The sequence below is a fragment of the Stenella coeruleoalba genome (assembly GCF_951394435.1).
Source record: "Stenella coeruleoalba genome assembly, chromosome: 12".
In the NCBI taxonomy this organism is placed as follows: Eukaryota; Metazoa; Chordata; class Mammalia; order Artiodactyla; family Delphinidae; genus Stenella; species Stenella coeruleoalba.
In genome coordinates, this window is record NC_137158.1 from 10,418,506 (window position 1) to 10,436,274 (window position 17,769).

At 40.8% G+C, this 17,769-nt stretch overlaps 1 protein-coding gene across 45 annotated transcripts in view; it reads left to right on the plus strand.

The window, feature by feature from the left end:
* The window catches only part of LOC307195140 (regulating synaptic membrane exocytosis protein 1), a gene marked incomplete at both ends in the record, with an annotated part of 217,032 nt that overhangs the window by 24,486 nt on the left and 174,777 nt on the right, over nucleotides 1-17,769 (plus strand). For 39 of the 45 annotated variants that reach the window (XM_079939000.1, XM_079938998.1, XM_079938967.1 and 36 more), the window contains one exon: nucleotides 5,718-5,817. The exons of 1 other annotated variant lie outside the window; for it this stretch is intronic. In XM_079939000.1, coding sequence (XP_079795126.1) covers nucleotides 5,718-5,817 — 100 coding nt within the window. Of the gene's footprint in view, nucleotides 1-5,717; nucleotides 5,818-9,335; nucleotides 9,391-17,769 lie in introns of those variants that run through there. 5 more of the 45 variants (XM_079938983.1, XM_079938984.1, XM_079938988.1 and 2 more) reach the window with 1 other exon arrangement.

Genomic DNA, 17,769 nt, shown 5'->3' on the forward strand with positions numbered 1-17,769 from the left:
CACCATTTGAAACTATTTCCAGTTTATAGTTACAAGGTTGCCTAAGCTAAAGGAAATTAAAAACAAATAGAGCCAATTTCCACTGCCAAAAACCTATAAATGGTGGATCTAGATAACATTTATTTAACAAGGCATCACTGAATTTGCATAAAAGAGAAACATCCAAATGCCAGAAATGAAACTAGAAAACCATATACGTCAGAACATGGGGCGATGCTTCAGCAAGGCCTCTGGTTGAGTGAAACCTCATGGTGCCTGGGGCCTTGCGCAGCCTGAGGCTGTGAGGGGCAGTGCTGCCCTGCAGGAGGCAGGTAATTGGAACTGGCATCTCTGCACGAGGCCATGACCTTCCGAGAGCTTCCCCCACAATGCAAACAAAAATAATATGAAACCTCACACACCTCGGGTAAATGAGGAACCTTGTTTTTGTCTGAACCCTGGGTGAAAAAAAAGAGTAAATCTCTTGTAAGAAATTGAAATCACATTTTTCTGTTCCTAAGGTAGATTTTGTAGACTGAATTGATATTGCCTACATTGTGATTTAATCTCAAGGCAAGAAATTAACATTACATTTGGTCCTTGGTCAGTGATATCTTCAAGCTCAAAAGACTTCCATTCCTTTATAATCGATGGCTTAAGTTCCAAAGAATAGACAGGTGCTAAGAAATGGCCCTCAGGGCTTCCCTGGTGGCGCAGTGGTTGAGAGTCCGCCTGCCGATGCAGGGGACGCCGGTTCGTGCCCCGGTCCGGGAAGATCCCACGTGCCACGGAGTGGCTGGGCCCGTGAACCATGGCCGCTGAGCCTGTGCTTCCGGAGCCTGTGCTCTGCAACGGGAGAGGCCACAACAGTGAGAGGCCCGCGTACCGCAAAAAAAAAAAAAAAGAAATGGCACCCAGAGAACCAATGTTTGGGCTTTATCAATCGGATTTCTTTTTCTTTTGCCGTGTTTTCTGTGTTTTACAGAGCAGGGCAGTAATGGCTGAAGCATTTATGCCAGGCTTTAGGCTGAAATGGTCAACTTCTGATTATCCTTTAAAATATCTCAGCACCAAGAAAAGCACTCAATTTCACTTCATTTTATTTGATTAATGTATGTTATTGGAGTATAGTTGATTTACAATGTTGTGTTAATTCTTGCTGTACAGCAAAGTGATTCAGTTATACACACATGTACATTCTTTTTCACGTGCTTTTCCCTTATGGTTTATCACAGGGTATTGAATAGAGTTCCCTGTGCTCTACAGCAGGACCTTGTTGTTGATCCATCCTACGTATGATACTTTGCATCTGCTAACCCCAGACTCCCACTCCATCCCCCTCCCCCCCCCCCCCTCGGCAACCACATGTCTGTGAGTCTGTTTCTGTTTCGTAGGTAAGTTCATTTATGTCATATTTTCGATTCCACATATAAGCAATATCATATGGTCTTTGTCTTTGTCCGACTTACTGCACGTAGTATGATCATCTCTAGGGCCATCCATGTTGCAGCAAACGGCATTAGCACTCAGTTTCCACTTGTCCTACTTTGCTAGGTCTCCTCTAGGAAATATGTAGCATCAGTCAGAGGGTATGAATTGAGGAAACATTCTGTGGTGGGTGAGTTGGGCTTACAAAGTAATCACCGCCCCTAACAGTGATTTACCTTTTCGTTCTCTCTTGACTCTCCCTTTCATAACCCAGTCATCTTTTCCCCTCATCTCCCTAAAGAGATCCTCCCTGAAATGTTCCCACCACACCCTGGCCCATGTCCTGCCACTAGCTGACATTTTGGCATATTTGCTATTCCGATCCCCTTTATTCTATGCCCGGATAAAGGTACGGTTCATGGTCTGGGAGGTCTAGGACCACCAGCTTAGAAGACGACATAGATCAAGGAAAGCTGTGTGACCAGTTCTCCCCGGGAGATCCCTTTCACACACACACACTGTGAGACAGAACAGCAACTTTCCTAGGGGACCTGTATTCATTTATACAGCAAATGGTTTCATTAGAACAACTTGAAAACAATGATTCTCATGTCTGTATTTCAGAATTTCAGGGTGATTTGAAGTCCAGAAGATACTTGATAGCATCACATTCTTTGAGTGTTTTTCTACCTTTTAAACTTTCTCAGGCTGGACAGTTTATAGACAGAGTTGCTTCTCGAATCCAACATATCCTTGTGGGAAAACTATAAATCCTGATAGGTTGCAACCTTATGACTCAGGAAGTGGCGAGTGTGAAAGAAGCTCTCAATGCTGGAAAAAAATGAGTTAGATATATTATTTCCCCAAATCCTAACATTTTATTCATTCTCATGTCTTTAGAACTAACCTTGCCTGCCGTAATGCTACTGTTATCCCCACAAAGACCCCTAGTTGCATTTTGAATGTTGCTTTATTGATTTATTATATATAAATTAGGATTTCCCAGAAGATGTCATTTGAACTTTGTGTTTTGTTTCGTTTGTTTTATTGTAACTTAGAATCCCCCAGAAGATTTTTTTCAGTGTGGTATGTAGATCTCAGTAAATGGGAGACCTTGATACGGTAGTATACCCATGTGGGTCAGGAAGGGAGGGTGTCTGAGCTGGGGCTTCATGACAGCAGAGTCACAGTCATCCCAGTGACAGAGCAGGACATGGGACAGTGCCTGTCACTACAGAAACTGCCCGAAAGGTCTACGTGGTCCTGAACGTCAACTCTGAATCTACAAAATGGAATCCAATACTTACCTCCCTTGCTTTTTGCTTAGGGTGTCTTAACAAATCAAAATAAACAGTATTAATAATATAGCATTTCTCCAACTAGTGTTTCTGCAAAGCAGTGAGAGGTTTAGTAAGCGTGATGCCCAAAATAAGTGTTTGTGCTCAAATATCAGTACGTTTGGCCAGTGCTAACTTAGGCTACAAATTTCCTTCACGTAGGACTTCTCACCGCCTTTCATGGACGCAGTGCGTCCTGAATACATTTAATCAGGGTCACTTTCATCGTGCACCATCTGTTAACATTTCCATAAACTGTTGTTCTGAGGTCAAGGCATGGAGCAATGCCAGAGCCTCATGAAGGACCTCAGCCTGTAGCATCCTGTGCCTTTTAACTGGTGTAGCTTCATTGATCTCAATCACAAACCACCAAGAGCACAGTCTTATACTAATACTAGGGGAACGTTAGTTTCCAAATTTAAAGATGTGTGAGCTAAAGCAAGATTAGCTTCAATTATTATTGTTATTCAGATTCTTCCTCTGCCACTGATGAGATGTGTCACTTATATGGAAGCCTCAGTTTCCTCCTTTGTAATATGGGAAGAATAATAGCATTCAACCTTTAAGGCGAGACGTGGCTTAGCTTTCTTCTCTTTACTTTAGTGCTTAGTATACTCAATGTTCAGAATTTTTGCTGGATGAAAGAAATTATGAATGCATGCATGCAAGGATCAATGCACCTTGCAAAGAATAACAAGATAAAGTCCAGCATAGACTCTCCTTTTAAGACCTACAGGGAAATGAAAAACAATGAAGAGGTCCGTGTGGATTGGGTTTAGTCAATGGAAATATCTCAGAGCGTGAACTTGTGTTTATGGCATAAACTTTCATGGAGAATGTACTCTGCTACTGGTAAAGATTAAGAACCTTGATTTTACTAAGAGGATATGGGGTTTACACATGTACAGACTGGCAGACAATATATTTATCCTCTTCTGCCCAAAGTTTGTCCTGCTGTTGATTCTTAAGTGCCGATGCATTAAAACAATACAGTGTGGCTCACAAAACAGGTAAAAGCAGTAGAGAGAGTGGCAAGGTGTTATTTCCACCGGGACGGTCTTCCATCTGTAGCCCCATAGAGAAATAGATGCTTTACTTACATCCCATCAGGAGTTTGCAATGTAGTTTATAACTTCATTGTTTAAAATTACTCAGTATATTGGTCTACATGGAAGCAGACCTCGCTTTTTCTATAAGATATAATTGTGAGCAGTCGAGGACATTACATAGACAAGTCTGTTGGGAAATAAGATATACATTTACTGCGCAGTATTTCAGTGCTACTTTCCTTAATACGCTAGTATTATATAGAACTTAGAAATTCAATACATATCGATTATTACTTCAGAGTGTGCTAGTAAGAGATTTGGATTTTAAATCAGATTTTTTTTTTTGAATTAATACTAGGACTTTGGAGGAAAAAAAACACCTGATTTCCGGAGTACTATATGGGATTAATATTTCAACGTTAACAATATTGGCATTTGATTGTAATAATTTTTACCTCTATTTTCTACCTGTTGTATTAGTAGTGAAGTTTAATTTGAATATGAAAGCTTGGTGAAGTGGAAGTACTGGGTTGATGATGTGGGAGTTTAGTTTCCAGGACAGACCAGTCTTGGTATTTACTTCATATCTGTTTCCATAAATGGTTGATTCTCTTGTAATGCTCTCCATCCTGGTCACCTCTCAGATTTGTTTTACAACCCATGAACATGCTTTAGGAAATATGAAATACCTGCATATACATTACTTTTACAATTTACAGCATTATCTCTATTAAAATCCAAAAAGTAATGATTACCTGCACATTCGTATGCTTAAATTAAAGTTATGTGTACCTCTTGTTTTCGTTATGGTAGAGGAAAATGTAATCCCTTAATTCCTTTTTTTCCCATAAAGTAGGAGTTTGCATCTTATCTAAAAGAAAGTATAGCTCTTCATAGTCTGGAAATGTTGTACCCTGTCACATATAGTAGGAAAAAAATCCCAGAGCCATATATATATGTGTGTGTGTGTGTGTGTGTGTGTGTATATATATGTATACAAATATATATATATATGTATTTGCCTCTGCTAGGAAAATACAGCAATAGGAAGAGGGAATCTACCTTTAAAAGTTTATGTAGGGAGGGAGGGAGACGCAAGAGGAAAGACATATGGGAACATATGTATATGTATAACTGATTCACTTTGTTATAAAGCAGAAACTAACACACCATTGTAAAGCAATTATACCCCAATAAAGATGTTAAAAAAAAGTTTATGTAATAGGAGGAAAATATTATATAAAGAATATATAATATGCACAAAAATAGCCTAACCTCAAATATTTCTTCAGGAAGAAGCAAAACATTTTTTTCTTCACAAATCAGAGCTGTAATAATAAGGAATGCTCTTACTTAATTGATTTTAACAGTACTGCACAAAAGCAGAAGAGTTGTGCTTTAAGAAGTCATCCTATGGGCTAATGGCCATTTGGTTGTCATAAAAGTCCTTTATTTAGCCCTCTCCACAAATAAGCGCACAGCAGGAGAAAGGACACTAGTTAGAGTGACTGGGGGATAAGTAAACAGAAGGAATGGCTGGGAGCAGTGTCATCTGGCAGAGAGCTTATTTCCTGAATCCCGTGGATCTGGTTAAAAGCCAACAGAGATGCCAATATGCTTCTGCTCAGTAAGTGCTACCAGGCTCCAGGCCACTAGGCCTGGAGGCTTGCGCGCGGTGTCCTATCCAGGCGGTGCCTGCGTAGCTGCTCTGTGCCCGCGATGACCTGAGCCGGTCATGCAGAGTGACTTTCTCCTGCTCCACCAGCATCCCTTCGTTTCCATCTTTTGCTGCTGACCTCCGGGCAGTTCAACGGCCTAAGCCGAAGGCAGGAGGAGCCACCGTGTGCGCTTCCTGGTTGATCCTGAACTTGTTTCAAAGCCAGGCTGACAGTCCCCAGGCTGGATTTCTCTGCGAGTTGCTGTCATGTGTGCCCCCGGCATACCCGTGTCTTCAGAAGGGTGGGAAGACGTGAAGGCTGCAGACCCCGAAGAGGGGACCATGGAGGCCCCCAGAGCAGGTGCCGGTAAGCTGAACCAGAGTCTGGGGCGTGGGAATCCCACGTCATTGTTTCTTCTGGTTGGACGCAAGTCTGTGTTTAACGCTCCCTTTCTCTCTGTCTTTCCTGAGTAAATATTCCCAGTGTGTGTCAGGTAGGATGTGATTTTGTTCCATTTTCTCAACAGAGCCAAGTTTCCAGCTACCAACTTGATCGTCAGTCTTTCTCTCTGAAAAGCCATGATGAGATTTACAAGATAGCCCTAAATATTTTAAGATGACTAATCAAATTTGTGATTTGTTTTCTTGCGTAATAGCTAAGTCCAGAAACATGTAAATATTAAATGTCACTGTTCTCTGAAAATAAGGGAAAACAATAACTAGTTGCTTAATTGTGTGCATGACTTTTGTTTGTAGTCAATGTTTTCTGTGCTTTGCGATCGCCTGTTCAAACAAAGAATGAGAAAGACATAAGTTGGAGTCATTATTAGCAGGAAATCAGTCCCCAAATAGGAAGTTTGTGTCACTTTTTCCAAGCGAGGGATCCTGAGTGCTTGTGAAAGAGCTGAAGGCTTTCCACGAGCATAGGCCTTGATGCTGACCACAGTGCCGTAGGTCGATGGTATATGTGAAGGAAGCTTACCATTGCGGTCGATGTTAGGTCTCGTACGTTCTCTCCTAAGAGAAATTGGTCTGCTGGTCTTTGGAGTGGCAGTGGTGTCACGGCTGAGTGGCAGGCCAGGAAACATGCAGCCCCAGAGAGGGATACGGGTGGTGCAGAAGGGACAGAGTGGTAGAAATGTTTTCTATGAGTAAATATTGTTAACATAAATCTCTGAATTGACGGGTGAAGATGGGATTATTCTTCCTACTTACGCGTGGACAGTGGCCTCCGTGAAGGGCACTCATTACTCATTCTTGGAGTATGTGGTAACCAGATATGAGTGAAAGGTCCTTTAAAACAAGGTCAACCTTAGCCCCTCCTAATTTTGAGGTCCTGTTTTGAATCTGTAATTAGGAAAGCTGTGTGTACCATTTCAGAGACCTTACTTGGTTTATCAAACATCTTTGGTTAGAAATAAAATTAGTTACCATGTAGGGGACTCAAGATAGTTACAGCAAATTAACATAAATGTATAATAGATATACATGTATATATATATATACATAATATATATATATATATATACACATGTATAGATATTAGATGACTAGCATTCAAATGATTTTATCATTTGAAACAAGCCCATTCCAGGTGCTAAATGAGGAAAAAAAGAAATAGGAGAAGAGAAATACAAAAAAGAAATATCTCAAAAGTCAGGCACGACGATAGCCTCATGTGGTGTAAGTAAGTGCTTTAATTCCGTTGCCTATATAAGTGTTGCCTTATTCCGTTGCCTATATAAGTGTTGCCTTATTCCGTTGCCTATATAAGCGTGTAAGATCCACAGACTCTTGAACCAAGCTCTGCAGTGACAGGCTCAGCAGGTGGACTTGGGTACATTGGCTGTTGAAGGTTTTGATTCTCCTTCCACTGGTTCTCCTTGGTATCCGTCCGTCTCTAGACCCTGCTGTTTGTGCGTCTTTATGACAGAGGCACAGTGGAAGACACCAATCGAAGCCCCGTAAGTTTCGCCCCGTAAACCTGTGTGGAGAATCGTCACCGGCCCCACACGTGGCACGTGGAGGTGGATGAATGTGGGCCCCCCAGCCTCACCAGTTTCCACAGCAAATCACTGGCACTTTCACGAAAGGTGGTACCACTTTGAGGTGACCTACGGATATAATCACAGCAGCTCCCACCTGCCAGGTGTCATGGAAAGCTGGGCCTCCCAGTCACACGAAGCCAAGTTCAAATCCCGGCTCTGCGAGTGGTAAACCACGTGACCTTGGGCAAGTGAACTGGCTTCTCTGAGCCTCATCTGTAATATGGAGTAAATAATATTGACTTTGCCATATGCCTGTGAAAAATAAATGAACACAATTAACATGCCTATTTATCACAAGATTTGACAGAGGTTCATTCACCTGATGTTTATTTCCCTTTTTCTTTCCAACCAGCAACCATGTGGCCAATTTTTTTATTCAAGCAAGTTTATGAAAGCATACTTGGAAGTTTGGGGTCAAGAAAAAAAAAAACAAAGATTCTAAGTAGAGGTCCCAAAGCTGTATTTTTTAAGAGGAGAAAACAACGTTCGCATTAGTCCATGTGTTTCAGGCTGATATCTTGCACTTGCTTTGGTGACCATGAGTGAGCCATAGTTCAGTATTAATGTTTTCCTTATCTGGTAATTATTTTTGACCAGTATCTATAATTTAAGTAAACACAGTGCATTTAGTTTAAATAAACAAAACCTGGGTCTTAATTCTCTATTTTCATTTGATCATTTCATCTTCTAAAACAAGCCAGAAGCAGTCTGCCCCGACTTTTCAATGATATTCCCTAGTGGATTAGACTAGAGAAGTTCGTTGTTTCTGGAAACTGAATGATATACCACAATAAACATGACATTGGAGCAGTGACATCATTTCAAAGCAGCTGTTCTGTGGTACGTGGTCCAGGGAGATCAAGAAATGTTGGGGAACTGGTGAGAAGATGGTGATCCCGTCTCAGCGAGAAAAGTCTAGTGGACCGTGAGTTGTGATTGCACAGTCATCAGAGACATGCATCTTTAAAAATACTGGAGCTGTGAGCCCACCCCATTCCCCTCGACTCCCGGCTACACCAGTTTGGGTTGTCCTTTTGCCCCCTGGAGACGATCCCCCGTGAGTGCCTGGCTGGCCGGCTGGCACAGCTAGACAAAGCGCTGTGTCCTACTTCCGGCAGGTGCTCACACACTCCTGGCTTAAGCTTCCTGCGGTCAGTTGTCTTTGGGCTGAGTAAGGTCTCAGGTAAGGAGACTGAAGAGGGAACGATGGGTTTCACCGGGCTTGGCAGGACCACGGCCAGGGATTGAGATTGGCACCAAATCATCTTAGGTGAGTGCTCTGGGGTCCACCAGCCAGCAGGGGGCTGCTGGCCTTTGTCATCTTAGCCCCCGGGTGCCTCCATGAAATGTCACTGGGGGGATAAGAGGAGGGCCTCTTCAAGCCTCCGCCTGAGTTTTCTCTCCAGTGCTGGCTTTAAGGGACCACTGCGTTTCAAGTCTCTGCCTGCAGGAAGGTAGCATCGTCTGTGCATTGTTTCAGGAAACGGTTAATCGCGGACCTACTGGAGTTTTGGTGTTTGCTAGAGTGGGGACCTCTTTAGCATAGCACAGAGCACTATAGATCAGTAATGCGGTAATCATTGAGAATCTGCACACTGCAGAGATCTGTTTTGATGACAGCAGCACTTATGGCCTTGATTAGTGTCACCGTTGTATAATGTTGGACACCACAGGCTTTTTTTTTTTTTTAGAATGCAAGGACCGCAGGGGCTGTTATTTAACATTTCTTTTGCACTTCCGTGGATTACTTATTACGTTGTGAATTTGCTGCGTTGCTAGCTAGAATTTAGTGATCTGATGCCAGCAGCCTCTGTTTAACTCCTCTGATGCTGCTGTTATGTTTGCTGGGTTTCTACAGCTTCTACTCCTTCATACACTGCACTCAAGAACAGGTAAACTAAGCTCTAATATTAATCTTATGCATAAATGTAAAATTAACAGAATATTTGTTTAATTATCCAAAAGAGTAAGATATTAAAATGCTTCATTTAGATTCTATCAGTAGAGAATAAGGAATGTTTTGCTTTGAACATGGAAATTACACAGATATATTATCATTTTGAAATGCAGTGGTAATCCTCTACTTGCATTGTATGAAGTTATTTTCATGTTTTAAATGAATATCTGAAGTGTACATTTCGTTGTCTACAATTTAGTATTTAATTCTCGACTTGATATCTGTACAATAGACAATTAATTTAGAAAGTATGTATTTTCCTTTCTGATTGACCCAAGGCAGTTGTTTTCCCTGTTTACCGAATTTTACTGAAATCAGAAAGCTTCATAGTTTAATCTTCTTAAAAACAGAAAGTTGTAAGTTTGTCTGTAGATTGTTATTTCGAAGTGTTTAGACAAAGGTTGCTAAGGCCAGGTTTCCCGTGACCAGCAGCCCTGATTTTAGAGCACATCGTGGAAATAACTATGTTTTTACGTGACGTTAAGCTGTGGACTAAAGGAAAACCTGCTCGAATAAGGGGACCAGAGAGCCTAGACAGAAAGAAGGAAAGGGCAAAGCAGTGCTTTGGGTGTGGCAGGTTCGGGTGTGTGGCCTTGGACGACAGAGCAAGCCCTCCTGGTCTCTGTTTCCATCTGCCAGTTTGATAAAGACTCTGCTGGTCTTCTCAGTAGGGATGGAATCACATTTTTGAGGTGCTCAAGATCGTCTGATGGTGATGTCTGTGCAGAAAGAGAGCCTACTGTTAAGGTTTTAAAGGGGTGCAGTCTTCTTAATAAAGGGGGACCATAGAGCTCTTTTGGCCTTTCCTTCCCTTCACAGCGTTTTAGCAGCTGAGGCTTTTCTGAAAGGGAGCTTATGGTCTTTTTGAATTAAATGGTAAATCTCTGGGCTCCGTTGAAAATCTTTTGCCAAGTAGGCGTTGAGGAGTTTGCAGTGTCCTGAGGGCACCTGCTGGCAGACTGCCGCCCAGGGAGGGGAGGGGTGGGAGGCGCCGCGTTCCCGCGGCAGCAATGCGGTGCTGATGCAGAGGTGCAGGTTCTGGACGCCTGCCAGGGATGCGGGTCGTCCTCCCTCCCAGGCAGAGTGTGTGCTCTTAGGGCAGCTTCCGCCTGCTCTTCCCAGCAGAGGACTTTCAAGAGGTCCCCTTCTGTGGAGGGCAAGCTTAGGATCTGTAGCCCAGAGGCAACTGGAAGAGCAGCTTCCAGCCACCTCCCCCTCGAGAAAGTGTGAAGCAGTTGTTTCTGCCTGTCCAGGGCTAGGTCCCGTCCGTGAGTCTAGACACAGTAAATGTTGCTTTGGGGAGAACAGAAGGATTCGATTGCAAATTGAGCTGCGTGCTTGCAGGGTGGCCGATCGTCCCTCGCTGATGAAGGTGGTGAATCCTGTGTTCGTGGTCATCATGAGTGGGTCTGGGTGACGGACAGCCACCCTTAGGGGAAGCCTGAGGCCCGGATGGTTCCACTCCCACACTGTGTGTGAGCGACGAAGGGTGAACAGCGTGGTGGACTTCTGTGTCCAGCTCTGAGGAGCCTGTCTTTGTGACTTACAGTCTCTACACATGCACACAGGAGGGCAGTGACTTTATGAGTAAAGTGATTCTCCGTCAGGCAGAAGATGGTCCGCTCAGGTCTCTCCCAACTTTCTGACTTTACATGGTGCAGTTAGCCATTGTGCGTGGTTGCAGAGCTCTTCAGGAAAAGGAAATATTCTCATTTTCAAGTGCTGTCTGGGAATGTTCCTGAGGAGAGCTCTGTCAGAGGAGTGAAGGAAGGATTTGGGAAACAAAGACGAAAATCTCAGTGAACAGCAAGCATATATTCTTCCCTATACTTCTCCAGATAATACACAGACACTGTTAATAAATAAAAGAAATACTTTCTGTTCTTCTCCATTTTCTAAGGCCAGGGAGATTGGGAAGAAGCACGTCAAATTACAACATAGAGGAATCAATGAAAGAACTAGCAGTTATCTTGTAATAATATCAATAATTAGGAGACTTAATAATCTTGCCTGTAAATTGCAGGCTAATGAAATGGGTTTAGTTTTTAGACAGCCTGCTTCAAGTAGGCCATCTTTAGTCATTAAGAAGGGGATGGTCGTAATCATGTAATGAGTTGGTCGATTTGTTGCAGAAATGCAACCAAGAACTTTGAATGCCTAGGTAATTTAAATGAGTTGTTTCAGAGGAGGTTTTATATGAGTTGTATATGTTTTAAAGACCTGGAAGATAAATTCTGACAAACCCTAAACATTGAACACATTTTAAAGCTGACTTCAGAGAAAGGGGGCATATTGATAGTAACAGATGGTGGATTCTAGCAAACATGTTCTCAATAGGATAAGATCTGTTATAGATTTTAGACTTACTGATAGCTTTTGGAGGGTTTTTTTTTCGTAACAAGAAGCTGTTAGCCTTGCAATGTTTTTTCTTTCTCTCTCTTTTTTTTTTTTCTCTAGAGAATGCTTAGCCCTTGAAGCTTACTCTTAACTTCTAAGCAGGTCCAAATTGGAACAATTTTTTATCCACTTTGAAGCTTTACTTTTATTTAAAGAGTATGTTTTCTCATAACTTATTTCGATTATATAAAGTTTATTGCTTCTTCTGTACTTTCCCTTTTAGCAAATGTCTTTGAAGTCAAGGCACTTGTCAGTGAAGAGTAGCACATCGGTATATAGTATTTCTCTTGCCTAGTGATATTCAAGGCTTTTAAAAATATGCTTCATTAGAGTCTTGGTAGCTCACGAAATTGCTTTCTGTTATGAATTCCTTTGCCCTCTGTATGTAACCACCAAGTTCATTTTCCCTGAGTACGGTTTCTGGTTTTCCTGAGTGTCTAGCTTAAATAGGGGTCTTAATTCAAGCCTCCCGCTGAGGCTGGGGCCCTGCAGGAGGGGATCATTCCGGGAGCTAGAGAGAAGGCACCTGGGCAGTATAGCAGGACCCAGGCTGAGTCACTCCTTCATCCAGACTTGTGAATCCTTTGCTCTTAATTGGGGTACGGATCATGGACCCTTAAGAGAAGTAGAGGATGCAACGTGCTCTCCCCAGAAAAACACTTAGGCACACAAAACTTTACACACAATCTTAAGAATCGTATTGATCTCCTGGGTCTAATCAGAGACCGTGTACAAGGGCTCACATAACCCAGATTATAAAGCTTTCCTTAAAGATCACAAAAGCAAAGTACTTGACCTTCGGTGGCAGAAAAAGTCCTGCCTACCTGAAGGTAACCCATTTCTGTTCCACAGTTTGTGGATAAACCCGAGGTCCTCCAGCCACTGTGCGGGAATGGGGGAGAGGGGCAGGGCCCCTGCCAGTGGGTGCTAGCTGGGGTGAGCAAAGACCCTGGCCCGCTGGAGGTAGGCCCCAGGGCCCAGGCCTGGGAAGACCTGCTTCAGACTGCTGTTGCTTAAAAAAACTTAATTACCATTTGATATTTTCGTGAGCTCTGTTATTGCAGGTCATAGTAGAAAAAGAAAATCCTTTCCAAGCTTAACTCTCTATGAGATAAATAAATGATTAGATATATTGATATAGGTAAATGGATTAGGAATGACTGAAAATTCAAATATAACAAAGCATGCCAGCATTATTTCACTGCACCTGGAGGGCCGGCCAGGGCTTGTTTCTGTTCCAGACGGCTTGACAGAGACTAGTTTTTTCCTGACAAGTTAAATCTCTTTGACCAATATACTGTGATGCTCTGATTTCAGAGCCTAGTCTTATTCTAGCTCAGACGCATAGTTATAGAAATCTCTGTGTAAGGTTTGCTTCAGTCTATGAGATTTTACTGTAATCGGCTATTCAGTGAAGGCATGAAAGTAATACAACAATTGAGCACAAATTAAAAGTCTCCAAAATATGGGTTTAATCTGAAGGCCCTTAGAGGACTGGTGAGAAACCCAGGTTTTGTCCTGAGGAGAAGAATCCCTCTTTGGAGTTTTTGCCTGAAGTCGTGCCTATTGAGTTTGCTGTACAGAATCTCTGAACACACTGTGTTTAGTCTCCACCAGCCCTGGCTGCTTTTACAAAGGTCGATGGCAGTGGTACGTTGTTCGTGTCTGTGACTTAAAAGCACCTCTAGCTGTTTGATCTCAAATGTGATGCAATGATAATTACACTGAACAGAGACGGTAGCAGGCCCAAAGATGTGTGTGTGTGTGTGTGTGTGTGTGTGTGTGTAATTTTTTGTCATTAAAACTGTTTGTACATCACTTTGGAAAACAAAAACAGAACTGTCGAAATTCTTAGTAAAAAGTAAAATTGTAAAGGCTAGCAAGATGTTGTCTTTCAATGTTTCGGCCCCTTCCCACAGTAGAAAATACAAACTAGCCAAGCAAGAGTAATAGAGAGTTTCTCCTTGGAAAAATAAGTATTTAGCCATTAAAATACAGTTGCAACAATTACTTTAATCCAAGTTCTCTAAAACTACATTTCAAATATGAATAATAAGCCATTTTTACCTAAAACTAAATGCTACTTACCCTCTTGCCAGGTAGAAAGAAAAAGAGGTTGAGTTTGGGAGATGCTACTAATTGACTCATTTTAAAATGGAGATGAACCTTTAATTTGATTTAAAGTATGTATTAAATAAGCCTCTGTGTATTTGGGGAAAGTTTAAGGTAAACTCTGATTTTTTTCTTAACATTGGAACGATTATACTCACTCTAGTATCTTGGTATTTCGGGTAGATTCTATTCATTTCTCCAGCCCCTTCTTGCTGTGATCAGGAAGGCATTTTAGCTACAATATAGGTTTCTTTATATGGAAATAGGTGCAGTATCATGACCTTATGCTCTTCAGATCATTGAAGTTATTTGATCAATCTTGAATGTGCTGATATTTATTGGGAGAAATTAAAGATTTTTTTGTGGATTTATAAAATTTGCATTAGAAAACACATGTGAAAAATTATTGCTTTTAGCATTATTGAAATAACATTCAATTTAACCATTTCATGAAAGAGATAAAGGTAATTTCAATTTTCAGATTCAATGTCACTGAAAATCTTACATATCAGTGCTAACAGTACTCAGTTTCAATGTTTTCACCAAATATCTGTTAATTCATAATTTAATTCTGTTACATACTCAATCCCCTAGAAAAGATAGCTTTGTTGGCTTTGCTTTGTTCTTACTTGAGAGACATCTATTTTGGTAAGAATCTTTGGAAGACAATTTAGCCACTCTGTATATAGGACATTTTACAAAGAGCAATTAACCCTATATTTTCCTTTTTTTGTACTGCATTCACAAAATGTCAAAATATAACATTCAAAGAGAGAAAATAAATAATATTTAAAGGGCATGAATCCTTACTTTAATACCCAATAAGTCTAAAACAGTTTTTGATAAACAGTTACTACATGTTTCTGTTTTTCCTAGTATTGATGAGTAATGACTTAATTCTGGAACTCTGGGAACTCAACCTCAAATCCCTGGACGGCTGCGTTTTCAAATATGCTGCATATTTGCCAGCCACCTTGTTATTGATGCTATGCGTTTATATTTTCTTAATTAAAATATTTCTCATCAGAATTGCAGCTTACTGTCTTTTCTGTTGTTGTTTTAAAGCAGGAAGGCAGAAAAGTGTTTCATCTTGTTTTTATAAAAGTTTATATGCCATAAAGTCATTTGTTTAGTTGTTGCCTAATGGATATTGTTTTTTTGTTTTTTGTTTTTAACATCTTTATTGGAGTATAATTGCTTTACAATGGCGTGTTAGTTTCTGCTTTAACAAAGTGAATCAGTTATACATATACATATGTCCCCATATCTCTTCCCTCTTGCGTCTCCCTTCCTGCCACCCTCCCTATCCCACCCCTCTAGGTGGTCACAAAGCACTGAGCTGATCTCCCTGTGCTATGCGGCTGCTTCCCACTAGCTATCTATTTTACATGTGGTAGTGTATATATGTCCGTACCACTCTCTCACTTCGTCCCAGCTTACCCCTCCCCGTATCCTCAAGTCCATTCTCTAGTAGGTCTGTGTCTTAATTCCCATCTTGCCCCTAGATTCTTCATGACCCCTTTTTTTGTTGTTTTTAAGATTCCATATATATGTGTTAGCATATGGTATTTGTTTTTCTCTTTCTGACTTACTTCACTCAGTATTACAGACTCTAGGTCCATCTGCCTCACTACAAATAATTCAATTTCGTTTCTTTTTATGGCTGAGTAATATTCCATTGTATATATGTGCCACATCTTTTTTATCCATTCATCTGTTGATGGACACTTAGGTTGCTTCCATGACCTGGCTATTGTACATAGAGCTGCAATGAACATTGTGGTACATGACTCTTTTTGAATTATGGTTTTCTCAGGGTATATGCCCAGTAGTGGGATTGCTGGATCGTATGGTAGTTCTATTTTTAGTTTTTTAAGGAACCTCCATACTGTTCTCCATAGTGGTTGTACCAATTCACATTCCCACCAGCAGTGCAAGAGGGTTCCCTTTTCTCCACACCCTCTCCAGCATTTATTGTTTGTAGATTTTTTGATGATGGCCATTCTGACCGGTGTGAGATGATATCTCATTGTAGTTTTGATTTGCATTTCTCTAATGATTAGTGATGTTGAGCATTCTTTCATGTGTTTGTTGGCAATCTGTATATCTTCTTTGGAGAAATGTCTATTTAGGTGTTCTGCCCATTTTTGGATTGGGTTGTTTGTTTCTTTTGATATTGAGCTGCATGAGCTGCTTGTAAATTTTGGAGATTAATCCTTTGTCAGTTGCTTCATTTGCAAATATTTTCTCCCATTCGGAAGGTTGTCTTTTGGTCTTGTTTATGGTTTCCTTTGCTGTGCAAATGCTTTTAAGTTTCATTAGGTCCCATTTGTTTATTTTTGTTTTTATTTCCATTTCTCTAGGAGGTGGGTCAAAAAGGATCTTGCTGTGATATATGTCATAGAGTGTTCTGCCTATGTTTTCCTCTCTAAGAGTTTTATAGTTCCTGGCCTTACATTTAGGTCTTTAATCCATTTTGAGTTTATTTTTGTGTGTAGTGTTAGGGAGTGTTCTAATTTCATTCTTTTACATGTAGCTGTCCAGTTTTGGATATTGTTTTAACATCAGTTTATTATGTTGCCTGGTAAGACCGTTGTGTTCTCAGAGCTACTCACAGTATCAAAATGTCGAGGGCATGTAGAGCCTTAACCAGTTTGTTTAGTTTGTTTTTGTACTTTTAAATTTCTCTGTCCCTTTCCCTGTGAGTTCTTATTGATGCCAATATGCTTGTCTGTAGCAACCCTTACTTGCTCTTTTACAATGTGCATCTTCGGTGGTCCTGTGGGATCGAATGCCAGAGACACTGTCTTATGATTGTGACTAAAATTATGAGTGAAGGCCTACTGGGTTTTTGAATGAATTAAGTCTGGGAGCTCAGATTTGTGATACTGGTTTTTGCCAGAAGCGAAGCCTTTTTCACTTGCTTTCCATTCTTTGGCAAGATTCCCAAGTAAGGTACAACGATTTGCTATTTACTGAATGCTGTGGTTTAAGCTCAAGACAAGCTAACGTCTGTACATTTTAGTTATTTTAGTTTTTTATTTATTTTTTTTATTTTTTTATTTTATATTTTTTTATTTTATTTTTTATATATTTATTTTTTTATATTTTTTTATTTTATATTTATTTTAGCATTTTAGTTATTTCTCATGGCAGGAAAGAGATTTTGAGATTGATGGATGGAAAAATCTATACTTCAATGAAAGCAGGGTTTACAATAAATCTATTAAATAATGTTTTGTGCCTATTCATTCAGTTTTATTTTAATTCCCACTTTAAAGTCTACCTTTGTCCCAAAAGTGACTTAACGTTTCTACCAAATGTAAAAATTACAGCCATATGGAATCAGTGAAAAAACGTGTAGAAAAGATCCGTGACAGAGAATGAAGATAGACATTTCAGCTGTAGGTTTAACCATGAACATCCTAATACATGTGCTTTGAGAACAATGTCATTAGTTAAAAATGTATAGCATCCATAACACGCAAGTTAACCAGTTGTAGGCGTGCTCACTGATTCGTCCTGACACGGACACCAGAAAGACGCTGCTCGCGTGTGGTTTCATGGAGAAGACGCTCTGTAGTAGCAGCGTTGTCTGCGTGATGATCTGTATAATACATAACATGTTGAAGGACAACATGGTAAAAGAACAGTGGGGTGGGGCTGGGATACAGCGCAGCCCGGGCACGTGGCTGGTGGTCCGGGTTAATGCACAGCTAGATTTTAGAACAGCTCAATGGATTCACTGCATCTCCCTCACCAAGACCTCTGTGCACATTGTGTTGAGCTAAACATTTCAGAAATA